The sequence below is a fragment of the Carettochelys insculpta genome, chromosome 19 (genome assembly GCF_033958435.1).
Source record: "Carettochelys insculpta isolate YL-2023 chromosome 19, ASM3395843v1, whole genome shotgun sequence".
NCBI lineage: Eukaryota > Metazoa > Chordata > Testudines > Carettochelyidae > Carettochelys > Carettochelys insculpta.
In genome coordinates this window covers 21,123,043-21,145,641 of record NC_134155.1, presented here as the reverse complement: position 1 = coordinate 21,145,641, position 22,599 = coordinate 21,123,043, and the positions used below count along the sequence as shown (strand labels likewise).

Below are 22,599 nucleotides of genomic sequence, written 5' to 3'. Positions count from 1 at the left end.
GCAAGGAACCTTTTACAGTGCCTTTAGTTACTGTCCTCTCGTGAGGAACTAGGTGGTGAGAGCAGCAAATCATTTTTGTACACAGAAACATCTTCTCATCTCCCTCCTCCCCCATACCAATGCTGTTTGTATTATTTCAGGTAAACTTACTTTTTCAGGACAGAATTCTGTATTGCTTTGCCTCAGTTTGCTTGGTCTACCTTTAATAACCGCATAGCAGAACATTGTAATCACCATCACAAAAAGAAAATAACTGGTATGCATAAGATGCAGGTTTATTAGTGAGCGATCATCCTGCGTAGAAAAATAAAACTATTTACTGATTCTGTAGTCAGAGAAGGCATTTCACATTCAAGCAATGTTTAGCTGATTAGCAAAGAAGCCATCTTCCCAATACAAAAGATATCTTCTATATTGCTAATGCAGAACTTAACCCACTTTACCACTCTAATGGGACCCACAGAGCTACAACACTGCAAGCAACTATTTAAGAAAGCAGTACTATGCACCTATTTTAAACCAGGAAGGAAAGAATAGCTGATTCAGCTAAATGAACAGACACTATTCAGTAAATGGAACACACAAAGATCACTGGCACTTACATCTGGAACTATGACAGTTAACTTGGGATTTAAAGCATGATAGACTTTTCCAATGGCTCCTTTGTAACACCAGAAAGGGTTATAATCTTGGGCATATTTTGTGTTTGAATCCCTGGCTGTAGTGAAGATCTTGTACCAGAGTGTAGCATTGCTGTAAGTCTCAGGAACACAATGCGGTGGCTGACTGAGGGAAAAAAAACCAGACAAATTAATTGTCATTTTCAGTGTCCTGGATGACCCTGAGAATATAACACGTAGTCCTGTAACATCTTAGATACCAAAAATTTATCAGGTCATGAGCTTTTCTGGGTGACACCCACTTCTTCAGACTACTGGACAAGAAGAACATAGTAAGGGCCATTCCCTCTTTGAACAATGTTAAACAGTTTATTGCTTTAGTCAAGATCATCTGTAGCATAATGGCAAAATAAAATGCCACAGCTAAAGGAAAGTCCAGAATTTACAGCAACATTAAAAACTTTCTTTGAAGTTAAACCTGCCATCATGTAATGAGGGGAGTATGTACTTGTTTCAAAACACTTCCAAGGTTTTTAATGCAGCTTTAAAGTGAACCCACCCCTCGCTCTAGGAGAGAAAGGAGATAAAGAACTGTAACTAAGTGTGCCTGAGCCTTCGGAGAAGACAGGAGCAAAGCCTATTACTATCAGTAATCAACCAGTGTGGCACTTTCCCCACCCAACACTCCACCTGCTGTAAGTCCATTTAACATGTTCACACCCACAAAAATGTGAAGGGTTCTCTATCCAAAGAGCAGGTACAGCAGCCCAGAGAGCAGCACTGTCCCCACACTGGTCTGGCAAAGTCACCTGTAGGCAGGAGAGCAATTTACTCTAGGCATATTGAAGGGAGTAATCTGGTAACCCAGTAATCAACAAAATTTCTGTTGGTTACTCGGTTAACCATGCCTCTCAACCTGCAAGTCTTCATTTAAAAGGCTAGGCTGGCACGGAGGCTGACTCAGCTTCTGTTCCCAACTTGGGCGGGGGGACAGGAGCAGGGATAGAGGCAGAGTCAGCCACTATTGTGTTTGGGGAGCAGGGCTGCAAGTTGTTGTGGGCTCTCTCACTCTCTCTCGCTCACAACAGCGTGTGCGTAGAGACAGAGAAAGAAACACATACCCCCTACTAATGCTGAAGAGAACAAGCTCATTTCAAATAGAACAGTTGCCAGAAAGAATCAACTTTTGATCACCAACGATCAGGGCTTTGAGCAAGCTACCAACTTAAAGAAATAATGTCACCTATTTTTTTATCATCTTACCAGTCCCCTGAACAATCAGTTTCCCTGCGAAATATCACTTTAGCCATGTTCATTGTTCAATTTATAGAACGTTTTCCAAAAACTCCTCTTTCACAACCACCACCATTGACTTTTGCTGAAGACAACAAGCTTCATTTCTGAGGAGCTTTGAGGTAGACAGGACTCAGGCTAAGCTGGCTCTGACTTGGACAGAGAGAGAGGAACTGGACATTTCCTGCAAATTAGGGATTCGGAAGTCCTCAAATACCTGTTTGCACTTTTAAAATTGAAGTGACTGTATTTTGAAATGGAAGAAAAACTGACAGAATATCAAGTACTAAAATGAAACTTTGCACAAGAAAGAAATGTGTCATACCAGATTAGACCAGTAATTTATCCAGCCCTGTATCTTTCCCCTACAGTTGCTAGAGCTGGATACTTCAAACTGAATTGTTTATCCTATTAGTTTCAAAACTGAGTTCTACAGAACCTGTCCAAACCCCCTGGACTGTGGCTAGAACTCCAGTAGGGACCATTTAGCTAAACTACAGCATGTGATAACATGTTGGGAGTGATGGAATTAAACAATATTGCGAGAAACTCTACTGTATTAGTAAAGACGACAAACGTCTTTTAAGAGCAAACGGGACTTTATACTACTAAAAAGAGAACGTAACACTTACCTCCACAGGTCATGTCAGAACAAAGGGAGCATAAGAAAAGCAACTAAAGCATTAAGAGAGCCATGGGAAGGGCTCAGCAACCTGCAGCTCCAAGCTGCTGACTCCACTGGCAGCTCTGGAGGCTTCCACGCCTTAAACCATACCCACAGTTGAAAGGGAATTTAAGTTTTTCTGTTTAAGCGGCCACAGTCTCCGGAGCTGCTGAGCAGCCAAAGGCAATGGGGGGAGCCAGCAGGGCAGGGAGCTGCCCGTGTGCTCAATGTGGGGGAAGTCAGCCTGCAGGAGAGCTGGCGGAAGGGGCAGCTGAGCCTGCCCCTGCTAGAGCTGCGCAGCCACACTGAGAAGGAGGTGGTGGGGGCAGCAGTAGAGGCCAGCAGCCATGGAGCAGCAGCAGTAGCACACAGACCTCATTTGTGGAGGCAAGTAAATCCTGGTGATGAGGGGACAGCTTTGGGGCTGACAGGGGTTAAACCTGAGGATGGGATGGCAGTTTGGAGCTGAAGGGGTAAAGGCAGGTAAAGCCTGGAGATGGGCGTAACTTTCTCTAGCTGGTAGAGATCATTGGGTGTGTGCTGTTCTTAAAATAGGGGTTACAAAAAGTAAAGTTTGATGTTATTTATTAACAACTGTGTCCCATTCACATACAAAAATCAATCCTTCAACAGCCACAATGTAACTGAATTTGAAAAAATGGCTCTTCTTGCTATTTTGGTCGCAAACCCTGTGGCCATGGGTATATTTTGCAGTTAACCAGGCTAAGAACAAAACATTTAGTAATGTACTTACACTGTGACAGGAAACACATTGCTGGCAGCTGTGACAGTCATACAGGTTGTGAATACCACCTGTTCACAGTGACCATGGAGAACACAGTCATCTGAATTCCAAGCAGCAGGCAGGGTGAACGTAATGTTCATCTCCTCATGGGATTCTCTGCCTTTTAGAAAGAAAGTTTGGATGCAAGAGCAGTAATAGCTACACATACAGTACTACGAAAGGGAGTGTGGTCAGTTGCACTCTTTGGGAGACAGCTTTGTAGCCGTCACGGGGTGGGGGGTGGGGGCGCAAAGAAACATCAAGAAGATTACAGACCACCATTTCCTTTCCCCTACAAAACACACAGTTATTAGTAAGGATTATATTTTGGACCTGGTCCTACCACCACTGGACCTTCACAAGTTTCAAAACTTAGAAATCCCCTTTCTATTACCATTCATAATCCAAGACGTTGTCTGCAACAGTTGTATCAGAATTTACATCTCAAAAGTTTTAGCTCTTCTCCTCCTAAAACTTAAGTTCAGCTGTTTTTTCTGAACTTCAGAAAAATCCATGCAGATTTAACTGCTGAAACGCACCTTAATATGCACAACCTCATCAACAGATAAAACTACGGAGACACCAGACTGAAACACTGGGTTTTGTAAATGATAAATTTAGATCAACAGGAATAAACCATATTTGAGTCAGATTAAATCCAGGTGGTCTGACCAACAGAAACTGCCTTAGATAGCTAGGAAAGCAGGATGCAACAGAGACTCAGTGGAATAGTCTATGTTTGCCATAGGATATTTTAGGTACAAGCCACCTTGACTTCATAGCACCCATGATGATTAATGCTAAAAGTTACTGTAAAACACTTTTAAGTCTCCAACAACCACTGATCTGTCCCATCAGCCAGGCAAGCCAATAGAATGGTTTAGACTCTTCAAGATCTTAGCATCAATGGAAAATTTTACAATGGTTGCTTCTTTTCAGCAGCTTTTTCTTTATGAAGTTTGTACGGTTGATTTGAAAACAAAAAGATTTTCAGTCAAAGTACAGCTAGATCATTAAAGCAGAAGGATTCATCACCACCAAAACTGACTGATCAGCAGCACTCAAGTGTACAACAGGTTCGGAATCCCTGAATAAGCATGGAAGCAGCTTTTTGAGGTTACAAATTTGCTTTGAAAATACTTGTAGATGAATGTCATTGGACTGATGGGATCTACTTTTAGATTGCAAAATAGAACGTATGGCTGACTGTACATACATCTGCCTTATCACCTCAAAATAAAAGGATGAAAGTACTTTAACCAAAATCACACAGGCCCATCATTGAAAACTACAGGCAACAATTTTAGCAATGCACATAAAGACTCAGCCCATGATATGCCTCTTCAGCAACTAGCTAGAGTTTTATATTCCTTTCTCAAAAATTTCTAAGACCAGAAGCATTATTATTCACTCTTGGAACCATCAAACTTAGCATACCTGAAAGTCCAAGCTGGTGCCCCAAAATTGTGGAACTTAGATGTGTGACATTACGGGAATATCCGCCAAATGGTTTGAGTGGATCCAGAGTTAGAGTGATTGTCACAGAGATGTTTACTGGACCTGAGTCCTCAAGAGTCTGTGGCGATTGTGTAGAAGATCTGGCTTGTCCACTAGTCACTGTACTTTCTGGAGTGGTGGTTTCATTGATGAGATGTTTTAAGGTTTCATTTTCTGATATACAGAAGTCCAAATCATTAAACCTCAGGAGGAAAGTATTCCAATCCTTTGAAAAAGTAAGACAAAAATCTACCTTAGATGAGCAAAATTATTCTCTTCTGCTCCAGCTTCACAGCAGTTAAGATTTTTATATCTAGTTTTAAATTTATATGGGACGCCACTTCTCCAAAACAAATTCAATCCTGTCTTCCACTGAAACAGCCACATTCTCAATAAGAGAAACATCTGGTGTCAATGTCTGTTTTTATAAATCAGACACTAATTCTCATTCCCACTAACTACTCCTTTTTAAAACTATAAAGGAGTATGGTACAATACTACTCTCTGCAGAGCTACACGTTAATTTAATAATTTTGGTGTTGTCACATCCAGCTTTGCCTAGTCAGGAACCCTAGTGTCTCTCATCAGGTAACTCCCAACGATGTCAGGCTCATGCACTTATATCAAAATGTACCCAAACTAGGGAAGAGGTTGTACAAGGAAACTTGTAACACAGATCAGTAGAGGTTCCATGAATCAACTTAGTTGTCAGAATACAATAAAGGTAGTGGTAGCAGAGGGAATTACAAACACAATCTCCGAATAGAACATTAATTTTCATGCTATCAAATTAATGACATCAAGATCATTCTTTACAAAGTAAACAACTACTACATATAAATACATTAATGCAAATGAAGACAATCTGCACCTATGCACTATTATAAGCTATTTATTTTTGGAGAAAAACAGGCAAACTATTAAAAGTAATTTTGTGCGTGCTTCTTAAATAAGCATGTCTCATCCAAAAAATGTGTTACTACATGGTATTACTATACGTATCTTCTTATGCCATACCTCTGTCATTTCAGGTGACTTGATCTCCTTGATTTTAAAGAAATAACCCAGTGTCAGAAAAGCTATTGCCATTGCGCTTACACTGATCATAAAGACCACAAGGGGAGGGCGACTGCTGATGTAAACCTTCAGGTTCTCCAAAGGGTTTATGTTGAACATTATTCTGATTAGATCCACCTGAAAGTGGAGAGCATTAAATTAGAGTGACACACTGGAAGAATATTATATTTTCCCCAAGACATAATTTAAGTCAATAAACAGAAAAATGTGACTGCAGACAGAACAAGTCTAAAAAATTAATTCCTCAAAAACGTGTCAGATTTCCTTGCTGGAAAATGTAGTCTTGGGAGAAGGGAAAGAAAGCTGCCATTGATCATAACAGAAGTTTCCCATTACTGACAGCCAAAGTCCATATAGCTCATCTACTTTATTTCCTTCACTTGTCACCCAGCATAACATACATAGCTGTTTGGACTCCTCTGAATTGAAAATATGACAATGGAGATACCATTTCCATGAACCCCCACAGATTAAAAACTGGAAATTTCCAGTTGAATCATTATACTTCCAAACTTAAGGCAAAAGCCTTTAAAAGCTGTTGTAGAACCCAGCCGAACCAAGCATGAAATAGATGACGGCATTTTATAAATGAGAATTATTCTATGTAGCTGCAAAGTACCATTCTAACTCTAAAAAGCAATTTGGTTAGAGTAAAACCTCTACATCACATCTCATTAGTTTACCAATAAACCAAGGCTTTTTCTAACCACCAGATGTGCAAACTGGGATGGGAGAAAGTCAGGCTGGAACACTTCCAGCTGACACGTCATCTCAAGTCTCGTAACCAGTAACACTTAATTCCGCTTATTGACTGAGCCAAAATAATCACATTGTTGGTTCTTCAGAATGAACAAAAGTATGAACTTGGACTTCAGCTACACTTCTAAAATTGAAGCACAGCCACATGGCCGAGGTGGGAGCCTTAGGAGAGAGCTCTCCCAGCGCGCTACATAAACAACCTCCACAAGGGAAGTCACTGCTAAAAAGGTTAGGAATACAGATCGCAGCACTGTAGACCAATTTACACTGGCACTTTATGGCACTGTAACTTGCTGCACTGGGTAGGAGTCAGTGGGGTGTGTTTTCATACCCATAAACCCAGAAAGAAACAGCACACTAACACTCTCGTGTAGACGTTGCTTAATTTGCTGACCCAAATGAGGCTGATAGGACTGTGCAGGACCCCAACAGGAGGGAGGGTGTGGCAGCAAAGGGGACAGTCGTACAGAAACCCATTATTTCAAACAGGCCCAGCAGCCCAGCCACTGCTATTTTGTCAGTGGCTGGAGCTCCTGAGCCCTTTGAAATGCCATGACAGAGCTGCTCTGCTGTGCCACACAGTTCGGGGGAATATGGAAGGAACCATGGTCTGAGCAGCACTCAGGGCTGACTACCCTAAGCCCTGTCCCTTCCACTGTTGGCCCACATCCTCGAGTGCCAAGCTGGGCCCCACTCCCACCTTGTCCCAGGGCTTCTGTGACTATTGGCCCCACTGGGACCGTGAATGCTGTACACTGAGTTAGGGCAGGTCTAGGCTTAAATGCTGCATCAGCACAGCTATGCCAGTATAGTACTAACGTAAAGACACTCCGATGGGGATAGCATCACTTCTCCCAGCGGCGTAGTTGACCCGCCTCCTGTGAGGCAGTAGTGATGTTGCTATGAGAAGCTTTCCCCATCGCTCAGGAATGCAGATTTTTAGCCCCCCGTGTGAGGCAGTCACTCTGACACAGGTCTGTAGCACAGACTTGGCCTAAGTGTACTGCAGGGATAATCAATTTTTGTCAAAAGTACAAATTTCTTAAGTCAAGATCCAAACTCCAGATAAAATAATAAAACATGATAATGACAATATGTAAATAAAAAGAGGGCAAGGTCTGTTCAAAAGATTATGGTCAGCGGAGTTTGACCAGTGATCCACCTATTGACTACTCTTGGTATACTGAGCTGAAACAGCCAGAAGTCCTGTGGCACCTTATAGACTAACAGATATTTTGGAACATAAGCTTTCACAGGAAAAGACCCACTTTGGCAGATGCAACAGCTATCAGATGTAGATGTTCTGATAATGGGCCACATCCTCTCTCACTGAACTGACTTGATTTCTCCTCTCTTGATGTTCACAACTCCACATAACTGCTGATAATGGGCCACATCTTCCTTGTCAACTCTGGCCCACCCCTTGACTGAGACTCCCTCTTTAAACCCTCCTCAAACTCTTCCACTCATGCAACTGATGAAGCGAGTCTTTGCCCACAAAAGCTTATGCTCCAAAATATGTTAGTCTATAAGGTGCCACAGGACTTCTTGCTGTTTTTTAAGATACAGACTAACTTGGCTACACCTACAATATTTGAGCTGAAACAGAATTTCCATTTAATCCTATTGTTTCGCCATTTCTTTTGAGTTTTCCAGTAATGCAAGTGAGGAAACAAAGCGCTACACTGGAATTTACTCATCCCTTCCCAAAGAAAACAATGCAGTCAGTCAGTGTTAAAGTGCAGCTTTAAGGCTCTACTGCGGAGACTGGTCAAGATAACACCATCCAAAGCAATCCTGTTTCTTTTATTTGCTTTATTTACAGTCACACTAAATAGCTCAATCTTTTTGTGTACAACAGGACTTTAGCTAGAAACCCGTTCTGCACTTCCAAACTGTTGTATGTTTCAGTTGCTCACAAGCATCAAGAGCATGGCTTTAACAGATAAGTCTCAGCAATCGAGGATTAAAACAAGATCAGGCTCTTGAGAGTTTAAGAAGTCAGGGATTATGCTCCCTGCAGGTTTATGTGCCTGACTGTCTCTCACTAGAAGCATGTGGCATATATGAGTCTTATAATAAAGGACAACTTTTCATTTCAGTATTCTTAATATTTTACTGGCATACACTCATCTGTCTCTTCAAGGAAGAAAAATCACTTTACATCAACAGAAACAGAAAACACATGGCACAGACTAACATACAAACACTCTCTTTTTAACTCGGTACAACTTTTTAAACAGGTTTGTATCCTGGATGCTCCTGTAGTGAGCCGGTGTGGCCTTCTGCTGACTCAGAGGCCGAGGAGGCTGCGCGGAGGCCCTGGTGGGTGGTCCTGGAGCCAGAACACCAGTGGCCCACCCCTCAGAGGGCGGGGCCTAGGGCCAGAAGGGCCAAGGGCAGAGCTCAGGACCCATTAAAGCCTGGGCCTCCAGGCAGGGAGGGAGTGCCTTCTTGAGCTCCCCGGCGCCAGGGGCAGACAGCCCGCTACCACCCGACCGGTCCGGAGGAGCAAGCCCCCAGCGGCCCAGACCATCCAGGCCAGCCACGGATCCGGATGCCCCAGGGGACCTACCCGGACTTCCCAGACCTGCCAGGACCCTCACGCCGGTGGAGACCCCCAGCCTTGGAGGAAACCCCGGGGTCTGCCAGACCAACAAGGGCGAGCGACCATGAGGCCCCACGGGCAGCCTGCCCCGGAGCTTCAGCGGACCCCTGCAGCCCCCAGGCCCAGGATCGCCTCAGGCCCACTGTGCTAGCGCCGCCGAACTACCCCAATGATGTGGAGATGACTGACTGGCTGGAGCCCCCAAAGGTAGACGATTTGGAGGGGGGCTGACCCCGTGGGACCCCCTGACCAGATGGACTGGGACCTTCCCCCGGTAGAGGGAGAGGTAGGAAGTGGCCCGGGGAACGCTGCTCCCGAACCCATGGCGGTGTGTTGCGGCCTGGATCCCCACCGCCATGGTCACGTGTGAGCGACCCCCAGAGCCCTGGGCCGGGTCGCAGTGGAGTGGGAGGGCCTGCGACCCCCTACCCACCTCCCTCACGAGCAAGCCCTTGCTGGGCTTGTGCTCCGAACCCTTGTGCTGCTGCCCCGCCCCAAACTGAGGGCCGGGCTTGTACTATAAACTGCAAACTGCTGCCCTGCCCTGGACTGAGGGCTGAGCCGGTGTTGTAACCCCTTTTGCTGCTGCGCCACCCTGAGCCAAGGGCTGGGCTTCCCAGGACTGCCGGTGCAGCTGCGGTCCCCGCCGGAGCTACAGGCACTGCCCTAGCTCCGGACGCCTACAGCTCCCCAAAGACTAAGGGGAGCAGCCCCACTGCACCAGCAATGATCACTAGCAGCACTACAAACATCTAAAGGTAAAAATTCTTTGTATGTGGGAGAAGAAGGAAGGGCATAAGAAAGAGGAAGAGAGAAGAAAGCAGGAGAAAAAAAGGAAAGAGGAGACAGTGTATCCTCTCAGAGCGCATACCTTGCTGTAAAAACACCCAGTGCTACTGATAAAAGCCCCTATCCTTGCACTTTAATTAACAAGTGCAAAAATCATCATCATGAACCACCATGGGCTCAGTGCCAGTTGGTGTCCAATGCTTCTCTCCCTATTTCCTTTCATCTTTCCCTGTCCAGTGTGGAGTGGCTTAGTTTCTGCAAACTAGCTCCACACCATTCTCTGTGCAGCTGCCTCTCCTGTGTGAGCTTTCCATTATGACAAATACCACAGTCTTGATTTTTTGTTGGACATAGATTCTGCAGATTTACCCAAATAGCTGTAACTTGCGTTGTATAACCTTCTGCAGTAGGTTCTCTTTTGGCCATATCTTCCTATATAATTCCTTGCTGGTGACCTTCTGCATCCATCCTATTCTCAGGATCTTTCTATAAATCCTCGTCTCGAAGGCCAATATCCTCCTTTTGAAATCTTTTGTTATCATCCACGTCTCACATCCGCACAACACGCTGAATATGTAAGTTTTCAAGACACTCAGCTTCGTTCCTAAGCTAATTGCTTTGCTTTTCCAGATCTTACCTATCACCTTCAAACTCAATCTTGCTTTCGCTATTTTAGTTGCTATTTCCTTCTTACAATCTAGATCAGTGGTTCCCAAACTTTTTGGTATCACGCCCCCTTTTGATTTTTGAGAAAACCTCACACACTCCACCTCTTTTTTTAACCATCATCCAACCCCCCTTTTACAAAAAAAAATTCAATTTTTAATTTAAAATAAACACAAACTTGACATAACATTTAAAATTAAAAATAAGCGCACAGTTTTTCTTGATCCCTTGTGAGTGCCTGTTGCAGCCCCAGCTGGCCAGCACCTGAGCCCCATGCCAGCTGCCAGAGCTGAACGCACAAGCCACCCGGCCGCCTGAGATTTGCACTGCCAGAGCCTCCTGCACGAACTGCCCACCTGCCCCCAACCCGAGCCCCACACTGCCAGAACCAGCTGCCTCCCACCAGCCACCCACCCCCAACTATGTGCCAGCTGCCTGAGTCCCATGCTGCTGGATGGGGGGCTGGGGTAAGAGCAGGGACTAGTGGTGCCTGGCTTTGGGGAAGGGCTCAGGTGGGTGGCTCGCAGGGCTTGTTCTGCAAGTGGGCATCAAAACTGCCAAACAACATTTAGAACTCTTTAGGGGAAGGGGAAGGGGAAGGGGAACACCCCCCCCCCTCTTTTGCTACCAAATCTAGTTCTACTCTGAAATTGACACTGGCTTGCTGTGTGACCCTAGGACAGGGATTCCCAACCTGTGTGTCCCCCGTTACATTTGAAAAGGGTCTCTGGTTGGGCTGGGCAGCTCCACAGGTGGCTCTTAAGAGCTATTTGCACTCCTGAAGTGGTTCTCAACTTTTTAATTGGATTAAGAGCCCTCAGGCAGTTAAGCCAATCAATTAGATTGAGAACCATTTCAGCTGCAGGGCAGAGAACTATATATCTGAGGAGCAGCACCCAGCTCAGGTAAGGTGGGGGTCTGGGTCTAAAGTTGGGAGGGAGGGCTCAGCTCCCTGGCTTCCAGCAGGGATCCTACTGCTGGCTCAGCCAACCAGGGCTCTGCTCCAGCTGGCTTCCACCATGGGGGTGGGTGGTCTCCCCCCACCCTAGCCGATGTTCCCACGGCTGTTTCTGCCATCCCAGGGCTCTGCCCCAGCCGGCTTCCACCCATGGTGGGGTGAAGGGTTCAGGAGTCCCCCACAGTCCCACCCATGGTTCCTGCAGCTGGATTTGCTGGCTGGGGCTCTTCCCCAGTGGGCCTGCAGCCACTGTGGCAGGGTTGGTCCCCACGGTCCCAGCCAGGGCTCTTCCCCAGCCAGCTTCCAGCTGCGGGGGGTCAGCTATACACACACCTGCAGAATGAGTGGTTGGGTTAATGTCGACTTGCAGGGGATGAAGTGAGAAGACTGGAAAAAGGCAAATACAGTGCTATCTATAAAAAGGGGAATAAGAATATGGAGGAAACTACAGACCGGTCAGTTTAACTTCTGTGCCAGGAAAGATAACGGAACAAGTAATTAAGGACATCATCTGCAAACACTTGGAAGGTGGTAAGCTGATAGGGAACAGCCAGCATGGATTTGCAAAGTACAAATCATGTCAAACCAATATGATAGCTTTTCTTGATAGGATAACAGGCCTTGTAGATAAGGAAGTAGTAGTAGATGTGGTATACCTAGACTTCAGTAAGGCATTTGATACAGTCTTGCATGATAGTCTTATTAATAAACCAGGCAAATACAACTTAGATGGGGCTACCATAAGGTGGGTGCAAAACTGGCTGGATAACCGTATGCAGAGAGTAGTTATTAATGGTTCTCAATCCTGCTGGAAAGGTGTAACAAGTGGGGTTCCACAGGGGTCTGTATTGGGACTGGTTCTGTTCAATAACTTCATCAACGATTTAGATGTTGGCATGGAAAATATGCTTATTAAGTTTGCAGATGATACCAAGCTAGGAGGGGTTGCAACTGCTTTGGAGGACAGGGTAAAAATTCAAAATGATTTGGACAAATTGGAGAAATGTTCTGAAGTAAACAGGAGGAAGTTTAATAAAGACAAATGCAAAGTGCTCCACTTAGGAAGGAACAATACGTCTCACATAGGGAATGGGAAGCGACTGTCTAGGAAGGAGTATGGCAGAAAGGGATCTAAGGGTTATAGTGCACCACAAGCTAAATATGAGTCAGTGTGATGCTGTTGCAAAAAAAGCAAACATGATTCTGGGATGCATTAACAGGTGTGTTGTGAACAAGACACGAGAAGTATCGGAGGGGCAGCCGTGTTAGTCTGGATCTGTAACAGCAACAAAGGGTCCTGTGGCACCTTATAGACTAACAGAAAAGTTTTGAGCATGAGCTTTCGTGAGCACAGAATCTGACACGAGAAGTCATTCTTCCACTCTACTCTGCGCTGGTTAGGCCTCAGTTGGAGTATTGTGTCCAGTTCTGGGTGCTGCATTTCAAGAAACGTGGAGAAATTGGAATGGGTCCAGTAAAGAGCTATAACAATGATCAAAGGTCTAGAGAACATGACCTAGGAAGAAAAGCTGAAAGAAGTGGGCTTATTTAGTTTGGGAAAAAAGATTGAGGGGGGACATGATAGCGGTTTTCAGGTATCTAAAAGGGTGTCATAAGGAGGAGGGAGAAAACTTGTTCTTCTTGGCCTCTGAGGATAGAACAAGCAGCAATGGGCTTAAAATGCAGCAAGAGAAGTTTAAGTTGGACATCAGGAAAAAGTTCCTCTCTGTCAGGGTGGTCAAACACTGGAATAAATTGCCTAGGGAGGTTGTGGAATCTATCTGTGGAGATATTAAAGAACCAGTTAGATAAAGGTCTATCAGGGACGGTCTAGACAGTACTTTGTCCTGCCAAGAGGGCAGGGGCTGGACTCGATGACCTCTCAAGGTCCCTTTCAGTCCTAGCATTCTACGATTCTGTGTGTATTAGGAACATGTGGATGCAATGAAAGTGGGTGTGGAATGAATGCTAGGTACTATGCTTGGGAACAATGAATGGAGTAGCACACACAGGCCATGTCTGAGTACAGGTGCAAATTAAAACCTATGGGTTTTTTTTGTGCGCGCAAACGTTGGCAGATGTCACTGACACATCCATTAGCTGTGTATTTTAAATACGACCCAATCCTGTAATCATAGGCATTAATTGCTTTACACGTGTAGCCCAATGGCACCAAAGCCCTAGCTTGTAAACTTACTAGTATTATAGTAACGCCTTGATACTTCAACAGAGATCAAGATCCCAGAGTTAGGCACTGTACAAAGATACAGCCCTTTCCATGGGTGGTGGATGAAGCCCCAGCTACGGCAGGTATGCGCTAGCCCTGCCCCTTCTGCCCAGAGCCCTGGCCCTTCCACAACCTCTCCATCTTCATGGAGTCAAGCCCAGCTTCCATTCCAGGTTACCGTCCCTAGCCCTTGACCATCCCCAGGCTCTTTAGTGTCCTCTGTCCCAGTGGGTAGCATGGCCTCACCCTTCTAGGTTGGCCAGCATCTTGGTAAGCTTTAAGGCAAGGACGGTCCCGGTTCCTCCCCACCCCGGCCAGGGTTTCCACTGCTGGTGAGCACCAGTCAAGGCTCTGTGCCCCATCTGGCTTCCAGCCACTGTCTGCTCGCATCTGATGCTCCTCCCTCCCTGCCCTGAAACAAGCCACCCACACAGCTCAGAGCAGCCCATTGGCTCCCAAGGGGAGAAAGAGCAGTACTGCCTGCAGCCCATTTCCGCTCCCCTTCCATAGCTGGGCAGGGAGGGCGTGGCAGCTGTTCACAAGCAAGCTCCATCAGGATGGGGAGGAGCTCCCTGCCTGTCCCACTCTGCACCCCCTCAGCTGCGTGCCCGAAGCAAGTGCCTTGGTCGCTTCACCCTTGTTATGGCCCTGCTGTCAGCAGACCCAGCCCCTGCCCTCCCCTGCTTCCTGCGTGGCCCCCCACAGACCCCTTCTGGCAGTAAGCTGGGGAGAACCAGACACAGCCCTCCTCCCAGCCAGTGTAAGCAGTGTGTTGATGTATTTTCCCTTTTTCTATGAAATTACTATATATGAATGAGGGGGCACAATTTTATATTCTTGCCTATGTTAGAGGTGGGACAGAATGTTTCTGCCCCCTCCCCGCTTTCTGAATTGCCTTGAGTCACCAAGTTTTCTCAAATTGTCAAAATGGTTCCCTGTGTGGAAAAGGAACCACTGCCCTAGGAGAACAACCCCAACATACGGAGAAGGCTTAATTCACACCCCTCTATCACTTGACATCTTTATGATTTGGACCCATGGTATAGAGACTCTAGAAGAATTCCACAGAACTTTAACAATCCGCATCCCACCATCAATTTATGCCTCGATTACTCCACGCAAGAGATACATTTCCTGGACACTACAGTACAAATCGAGGATGGCCTGATCAGTACCACACTGTACCGGAAACCCACTGATCGCTATACTTACCTACACCCTTCTAGCTTCCATTCTGCACACATAACTACATCCATTGTTTACAATCAAGCCCTTAGGTACAATTGTATTTGCTCTGATTCAACTGACAGACCAAAAACTACAAGATCTTTACCAAAATATTCATAAACCTGAATTACCCACCAGGAGAAATAAAAATCAACAGGACCAGACGAATACCTAGAGACTAGTTACTCCAAGATAGGCCCAAAAAAGCCAAGAACAGCACACCACTGGTCATCACCTACAGCCCCCAACTCAAACCACTGCAACAAATTATTAAAGACCTACAACCTATCCTTAATCAGGATGCTGCACTCTAGAAGGCCCTAGGTGACATGCCTGTTCTCCCCTACAGACAACCTCCCAATCTTTTAAGGATTCTCACCAACAGCCACAGTCTATACCGCAGGAATACCAGTCCTGGGACTTTTCCTTCCAAGAAAGCCCGCTGCCAGCTTTGTCCACATATCTTTTCTGGAAATACCATCACTGGACCTAACCAGGTTATTCACAGAATCACAGGCACATTTTCTTATTCCTCAACTAACATTATATATGCCATCATGTGCCAAAAATGCCCAAATGCTTTGCATATTGGACAGACTTCAAACTCTCTCAGACAAAGCATTAATGGGCACAAAACAGACATCAAAACATTCCTGATCCACAAACCAGTTAGTCTACATTTAAATGGAGTGGGCCATTCTGTTAATGACTTAAGAGTTTGCATCTTATTGAAGAAGAATTTTCAGTCTGCTTTAGAAAGAGACACTGCCGAATTCTTTCATATTCAAATTCAACACATTAACACGTGGTTTGAACTGGGATGCAAATTTTCTGGGACATTATAGGGGCTTTTTGGCATACTTGGCTTAATCTAATTTTTGTCCCCCCATCGCACCCCCCGCCCCCGCTCTCTGATTTGCTCACCCTGACAATTTTATTCTGATTTGTCAACTTTGATTGCTGGTTTTGGTTCTCTGTGCCTTAAATATTGAGTCTTTTCTGGTATGGCTATGGTCTGAAGAAATGGGTCTGTTCCACGAAAGCTCACCTAATAAATTATGTTGTTAGTCTTTGAAGTGCTACTTGACTGCTTTTTTGTTTTGACTCTCTATCACTGTTCCTGAGAGTAAGAGAGAGGTAGTCGTGTTAATCTGTATTCCAACAAAACAAAACAGCAGAAATATAGCAGTTTAAAGACTAACAAAATGGTTTATTTGGGGATGAGTTTTCGTGGGACAGACCCACTCCTAAGAGGTTCACAAAGAGACACGATCAGTTTTTTTTATTTCTTCGTTTTTTAAACTAATAAAAAGTTTTAAAAAAGAGAGGGTTCATGGGCAGGTGAATACACAGTCCTTGCTTCTCGCCACAGTGCCTAAACCTGGCAGGACTATGGATATCTATAATTTCAAGCACAATTGTATAAGTAAAAATTCAGTCCAAAAGTTTGGCCCTTACTCCAGATCATTTTGCTTCTGTCAATATCTACATATATTCAAGACAAAAAAAATTAAGTTAAAATTACTAACATGCGCACTCAACCTTAATGTCAAAAACACTTTACAAGAATGTTGTAGCTAACTCCAAACCATGCAGGCATTATAAACCAAGGAAATTTAGAGTTAAATTGATAATGTATTTGGATTATTTTTAATTAAGGCTTGGAAATATACATATATAATCCCAGAATCCCAAACAAACAGTGTTAAAGATTAGCCTGGAACATTCTGAAAAAAGACAATGAAACAGTCCCTTTACAATTAGAATACAGCAATCTCCAATTAGCATAATTTTCAACACCTGTCAATTGATATATGAAAATAGATAAGGCAGTGTACCTTGCAACTAGGTCAATGCAGCTTATAAATAGGGATAATCTTGAAATCTGTTTCAAAGAACAAAAAGCTAATGAAGTAAATCATAAGAGAAGTTATGAATTCATATTTCTTGGTCTTAACAGCCAAAGAACTGAATTAAACAGAATTCCGCATATTGCACTGCAGCAGGTACCAAGAGGAGAAACAAGATATACATTTTAAACAAAGATCACATTATATGCCTCAACGTTTACCAGAACTCTCCTTGGAAAGCTGGAAACTGAAGACTATTTCTTCATTTTCCCGCTTCTTTTGCCTACTGAACTAAAGACTAAAGAAGAGAAAATATAAAAAAAAACCCCACACAACAATATAGGATACTAAAATCTCTGAAAAAGAGAAAAATCCAGATGAGAGAAGGATCATCACAGAAATGGGGCAAAACTAAGTTTACCTAGATCACCCTTAATATATTTATTCAATTTGTCTTTGGAAGTTTCTAAAGACAGGGATTCCACCACTTCTTTCATTACCCATCTGAGAATTTAACTACCCTTGCACCTAGAAAATTTCTCTGAATATCTATCCTAAAATCCTTTTTGCTGCAGATCAACCCCATTGCTTTTTGTCCTATCGTCTGAAAACACTGAGAAAAACTGATCACTATCCTCTTATTTTTTTATTTATAAACAACCCTTAATGTATTTTGAATGTTATTGGGTGTCTTCACCCCTCCCCCAGCAGTTTTCTTTTGTCAAATCTAAACATATCCACTCTTGTTAAAGCCACTGCTCAAAGATCAGGTTTCCTAAGCCTTTTATTATTGTTGCTGCTCACCTTTGGACTCTCTCCACTCTGTCCAGGTTTTTAAGGTGTGGTGCCCAGAACTGAATACAGTACTCCAGATGAGGCTTTACTGGTGCCACATATCACAAGTGTGTCTTATATATGACAATCCTATTAATACACTACAGCAAGGTCACAACATTCGTGAATTCAATTATTCACAGACACCAGCCTCCCTGTGTTGCTCTGGGAGAGGAAGGTTTCTCACCTGGATCCTCCATTGTGGGTCCACAAAAGCCACCTGCCAGCCATCTCTCCTTCCCAAAACAGCCTGCGCCAAGTGGCTTCCTAAGGAAAGGCCATCCCATGCAAGGCTCCTGCCAAGGATCCACCTCCAATGTAACAGCTGAAGCACAAGGCCTACATCCATTTCATTCTCCCTCCCGCAGCATGAACACTTCCAGATCCAGGGACTCAAGTAACCCACCAGTTGCATTCCTGAAACTCCTGTGTAACTCAAATTTTTTCACAAGCCAAGGGGAGACAGGAACCAGGCTCCCCTGGGCTTCCAGGAGCAAAACAGGTGGGTTTAAAAGCCTAATTACAATATCAGCTAAGACCTTTACACCTCAACAGCCAAATGTCAATGCACAGCAGCTTATTAAGAGATGTTTCCATATCTTCAGTAGCACAGTTAATATCAGCCCTTTCTAGGCTCTTCCAAGGTGTCCTTATTCTCACAAATCACTGAGGCTATGGCGGTATCTCAAAATAGCTTCCCCGCGTCTATACAATGCGCCCATCGTATTTTTTGAAATAACAGGCACACTATTTTGACACCCTGTACATTTTATCAAAGGAGGAGTAAGGGATGGCTCAAAATAGCACTTTATTGTGACAGGTGGCACCATTTAGTCTGCACCACATGTTGAAATAGCTTATTTTGAAATTGACCCAAAATAAGCTACACAATTTGCATAGCACAAATTACGTCGCTTATTTCAAATTTAGGCTGTCCTCTAGAAATAGCCTAAGTGTCTAATTGATTGTAATGGAAATAGATGGATGCCTAGCAGATGTGCTATTTCCAAAATACGATCCCACAGTTTGTAAACTCATGGATAGGTTTCCATACTAGCCCATGTTAAGTCACACTTGACAGCTGATCTACAAGTGCTTTTGTTAAAAATTACCAACATCCCCAAACCTGTCATTAGACCCGACAAAGCAGACTTCAGTGGATGCCTGTGCAGAAGCAGGTGGGGAAGAGTCCATGCAAGCAGATCTATTCACAGAAACTAAGCTTATATTTACAGATGGAAATAAAAAGCAGGCTAGAGTATTCAGACAACAAAACCAAACTCAAAGAAACAAGGAAGTAGGTTTATGATCACTTCTGTGCCCCTCTTACTTTTGCTATATTTAGGAATTCAGCAGATAACCCCTTTGCAAACACTTGCAGACTATGTCCATTCTAGGGCAAAACTGTGGACAAAGCTGCTATACAGCCTCTATTTTAAATGTTTTTTTATTTATGTTTTTTATGAGGACAAACAAAAAAATCTGTAATAAAAAGGCTGGCTACATCCAGGGTAAACTATAAAGAAAGCAGCAGAAACATGTTTTCAAAAAGTGTAAACAAAAATAATGTCAAATCTTCACGAAATTGCAAGTATAGACATTACTACCCCACACATCTCAAAGGTCACTTTTCAAGGAAAAAGTTTTTAAGCAGGGGATATGATTTCAACTAACACAAGCTATTTTGTGTCTAGAGGAAGTTTTCTGGCACACTCACCCATAATTTGATTATTGATAATATATTTGCCATGACCCTGAATTCTTAATGAACAATTCTAACTTATAGACTGAAGTCCAGGAAAAATTTGCAAAATCTGAGACTAGACAAGCAAGTTTTAACAACTAAAATAACTTAAAAAAATCAGCGCACCTACAGATTTAGAAAAAAAGTGAGGAAAGGTAAGAGACAAGGAAAATTAGAACATCCAATGAAAGCTTTTTAAAGTAGACATGAAACTCTGAATTTGCTTAAGAATGAATAAACATGGCTTACGGTACACATTTCACTTGAAAAAAATCTCTGACATAGGATTAAACTATGCTACTTTCTGCAGTCTTGCTGACGAAAATGGCAAACAGATTTGCTAAGCAAGCCTGTATGCAGGACAGGGAATTCTGCATACCTGACTTCTGGTTTTTGGAATTTTAAAAGTTATTATAAGAGCTAAAAGTTTCTGCTTAAATACACTTAAAATTTTTAATAGGAAAAGTTCTGGCACAAACAATGGTTGGAACTAGACAATTTTACAGTGTTTTGAAGATAAATGCTTTGCCTTCTTCATTAGGTTGGGAGTGAGAGGCAAATGAATGAAGAAATCATTCATTCTTATAAGATCTATTCAAATATCACTAAGCAGCATAAATTCAGTGGCTCATAGGCTTGGAACCAAGCAAATCCCAAATGCTTTTAGTCAGTTCCTAGGAAAGCTTTCCAAGAACTACGAAAAACTCAATCAGTTCTGTAACCAAAAGCTTCTCTAAACGATTTAAAGAAATTAAAATGGCAATTGTTCGTTTCTTTAAAGGATATGCCTTCAGGCATTTTGTCTAAAATGTATCACTAACTACCAGCAAATTTAAAAGAAGGGTTTTACACCAGTTTTTAATGAGAATTGTAATGAGACTGAGATAGTCAGCCAGACATACAACTTGACTTATGAGGAATAAATTACTGGCAAATTGTGGAAATGGCAGCTTTACTGGACATTGCATGGGCCTATAATGAAGGCAGAAATTAACTTGTGCAGAATAAAAATAAAATCAAATTGAAAGAAGTGAAAGAAACAGATATGGTGTAATAAAACACCAAAAATGACTAACATGACAAGTGGTTCAGAGGAAAAAAGGTCAAAAACACAAGACATGGTAATACCTTTCATGTCTATATCCCTATCCTGTTTCACCTGAAGATTTCAAAAGCACACTACTTTGTAAGATGGAGGTGGTATTTGCCTGCTTAATTTAGGAGATCAGTGGCAAAAAATAATTCACTGAAGGCTGCAAAAGAAGTTGCGAAAAGGAACAAACAAGCTATTCTGACTCTGTTGTATTCACTGGTAAGGCTGGTTCCCTTAAACCAGTGGTGGACAACCAGCACGTGGGCCAGATGCCGTTCACAAGAGGTAGCCCCAGCAAGCTGCCACTACCATTGTATTTACCTGCATTTCCACAGATATAAGTAAGTACTTGCAGCTCCTGGTGGCTGCAGATCACCATTCCCAGCCAATGGGAGCTGTGGGAAGCAGTGTCCCAGTCTGCTAACCCTGGGAAACTGCACTGGTCTTATTGCCGACTCCTGCCCCAAACCCCACTTGCTTTTGCAGCAAGAGCTGGGGGGTATGGAGCAATAGAACTGTCTGATCAAGATGACCCATTCAGTGCTATTCAAGCCAAGAGACCCCAAAAATTCTGCTTTATTTGCACAGACATGTAAATGTTCAATTAAAAAAGTAAAGTATTTATAACAAAAAAGTATAAGCTGTTCATATTCAAAAGGGGCCCAAAGCTGCAAGAACATTTAGTGAATCACTAAAAATAAAACTGTACTACCACAGTACAATATCAGTTCAGTTATATTTCTCAGTATCCTGTGTGTTAGTGGATGTATCTGGCTTAGCCAGATAACACAGATATCTGGTTGTTTTTGTCTTCAGATGAACATATCTCTCCGCTTTAAAAAAAAAAAAGAATTTTCTATTTTACACAACGAAACCTGATTAAAAAACAAAAACAAAACATTTAAAATGGAAAATGAGAATCACAGTTCTCCAGCAATGGGACCAATCCTGCAAGACTTACTGAAAGCCTGTAAAGAATGGAAAACAGCAGTGCATTCTTCACAGAATACGCCTCAAGACACCACACCTAGAGTCAAACATCATCTCCTAAAACAACTGAATCCTTAGTCTGTATACTTTTTCTGCCAACAAAAGGTGCCAATTGTTACGTGGGCACATACCCACTAGAAACTAGATTAAAACCAACTGTTCATTTCACACAGGCAAGTGAAAACTCTTGAGATGGGAGTGATGTTAACATAATACATCAACCTGGGCCAAATTCAACCTAGAGGTAAACGACTGTGTCCATTTCACAATCCCCACAATTTAACCTTTTTAAAAAATGTATTCAAGTTTAATAACGAAATGCAGTCCTAAATAACTGTACAATTCACCTATGAACCTTATGCAAACAACATTTTCAAAAGTTTGGTAACAGCAGGAAAAACAACCGCCGTTGGATTTATATCTAGATCTAGGGCTCATCTACACAGGGAAACCTAGCAGCACAATTTTATAGCTACAGTGATACTAGTATAAATCCACTCAGATCACATTAGTGGATGTGCAGATACATGCCATCGTGTGCCAGCAATACCCCTGTGCCATATAGATTGAACAACCTGGACTGTCTCTGGACCAAACGATGAATGGATATATATCCGATATCAGAAACTGAAATATACATAAACCTATAGGGGAACACTTTAACCTCCCTGGACATTCAATAAGGGATTTGAAAGTAGCCATTCTTCTGCAAAAGGATTTTACCACAAGATTATGGAGGAAGACATCTGAATTGGAATCAATTTACAAGTCTGACATGCTTAACCTCAAGGGTAACAGAGATCTCAATTACCTTACACAGAGGGGCAATTTCCCCATGTTTGATATTGGCAGGAATGGCACCCATCCCATGTAATTTACTTCTTCCACTGGTCTTATTAATGACAGGTGATCCCACCGT

At 43.2% G+C, this 22,599-nt stretch overlaps 1 protein-coding gene across 1 annotated transcript in view; it reads right to left on the bottom strand.

The window, feature by feature from the left end:
- Positions 1 to 22,599, bottom strand: part of TMEM248 (transmembrane protein 248) — a 29,199-nt gene that overhangs the window by 5,023 nt on the left and 1,577 nt on the right. The window contains exons 2-6 of the mRNA XM_075013999.1: positions 5,876 to 6,052; positions 4,799 to 5,084; positions 3,332 to 3,482; positions 603 to 786; positions 151 to 294 (exon numbers count right to left, since the gene is read on the bottom strand). Of these exons, the coding sequence (XP_074870100.1) occupies positions 151 to 294; positions 603 to 786; positions 3,332 to 3,482; positions 4,799 to 5,084; positions 5,876 to 6,034 (924 nt within the window). The 5' untranslated portion in view covers positions 6,035 to 6,052. The remainder of the gene's footprint in view (positions 1 to 150; positions 295 to 602; positions 787 to 3,331; positions 3,483 to 4,798; positions 5,085 to 5,875; positions 6,053 to 22,599) is intronic.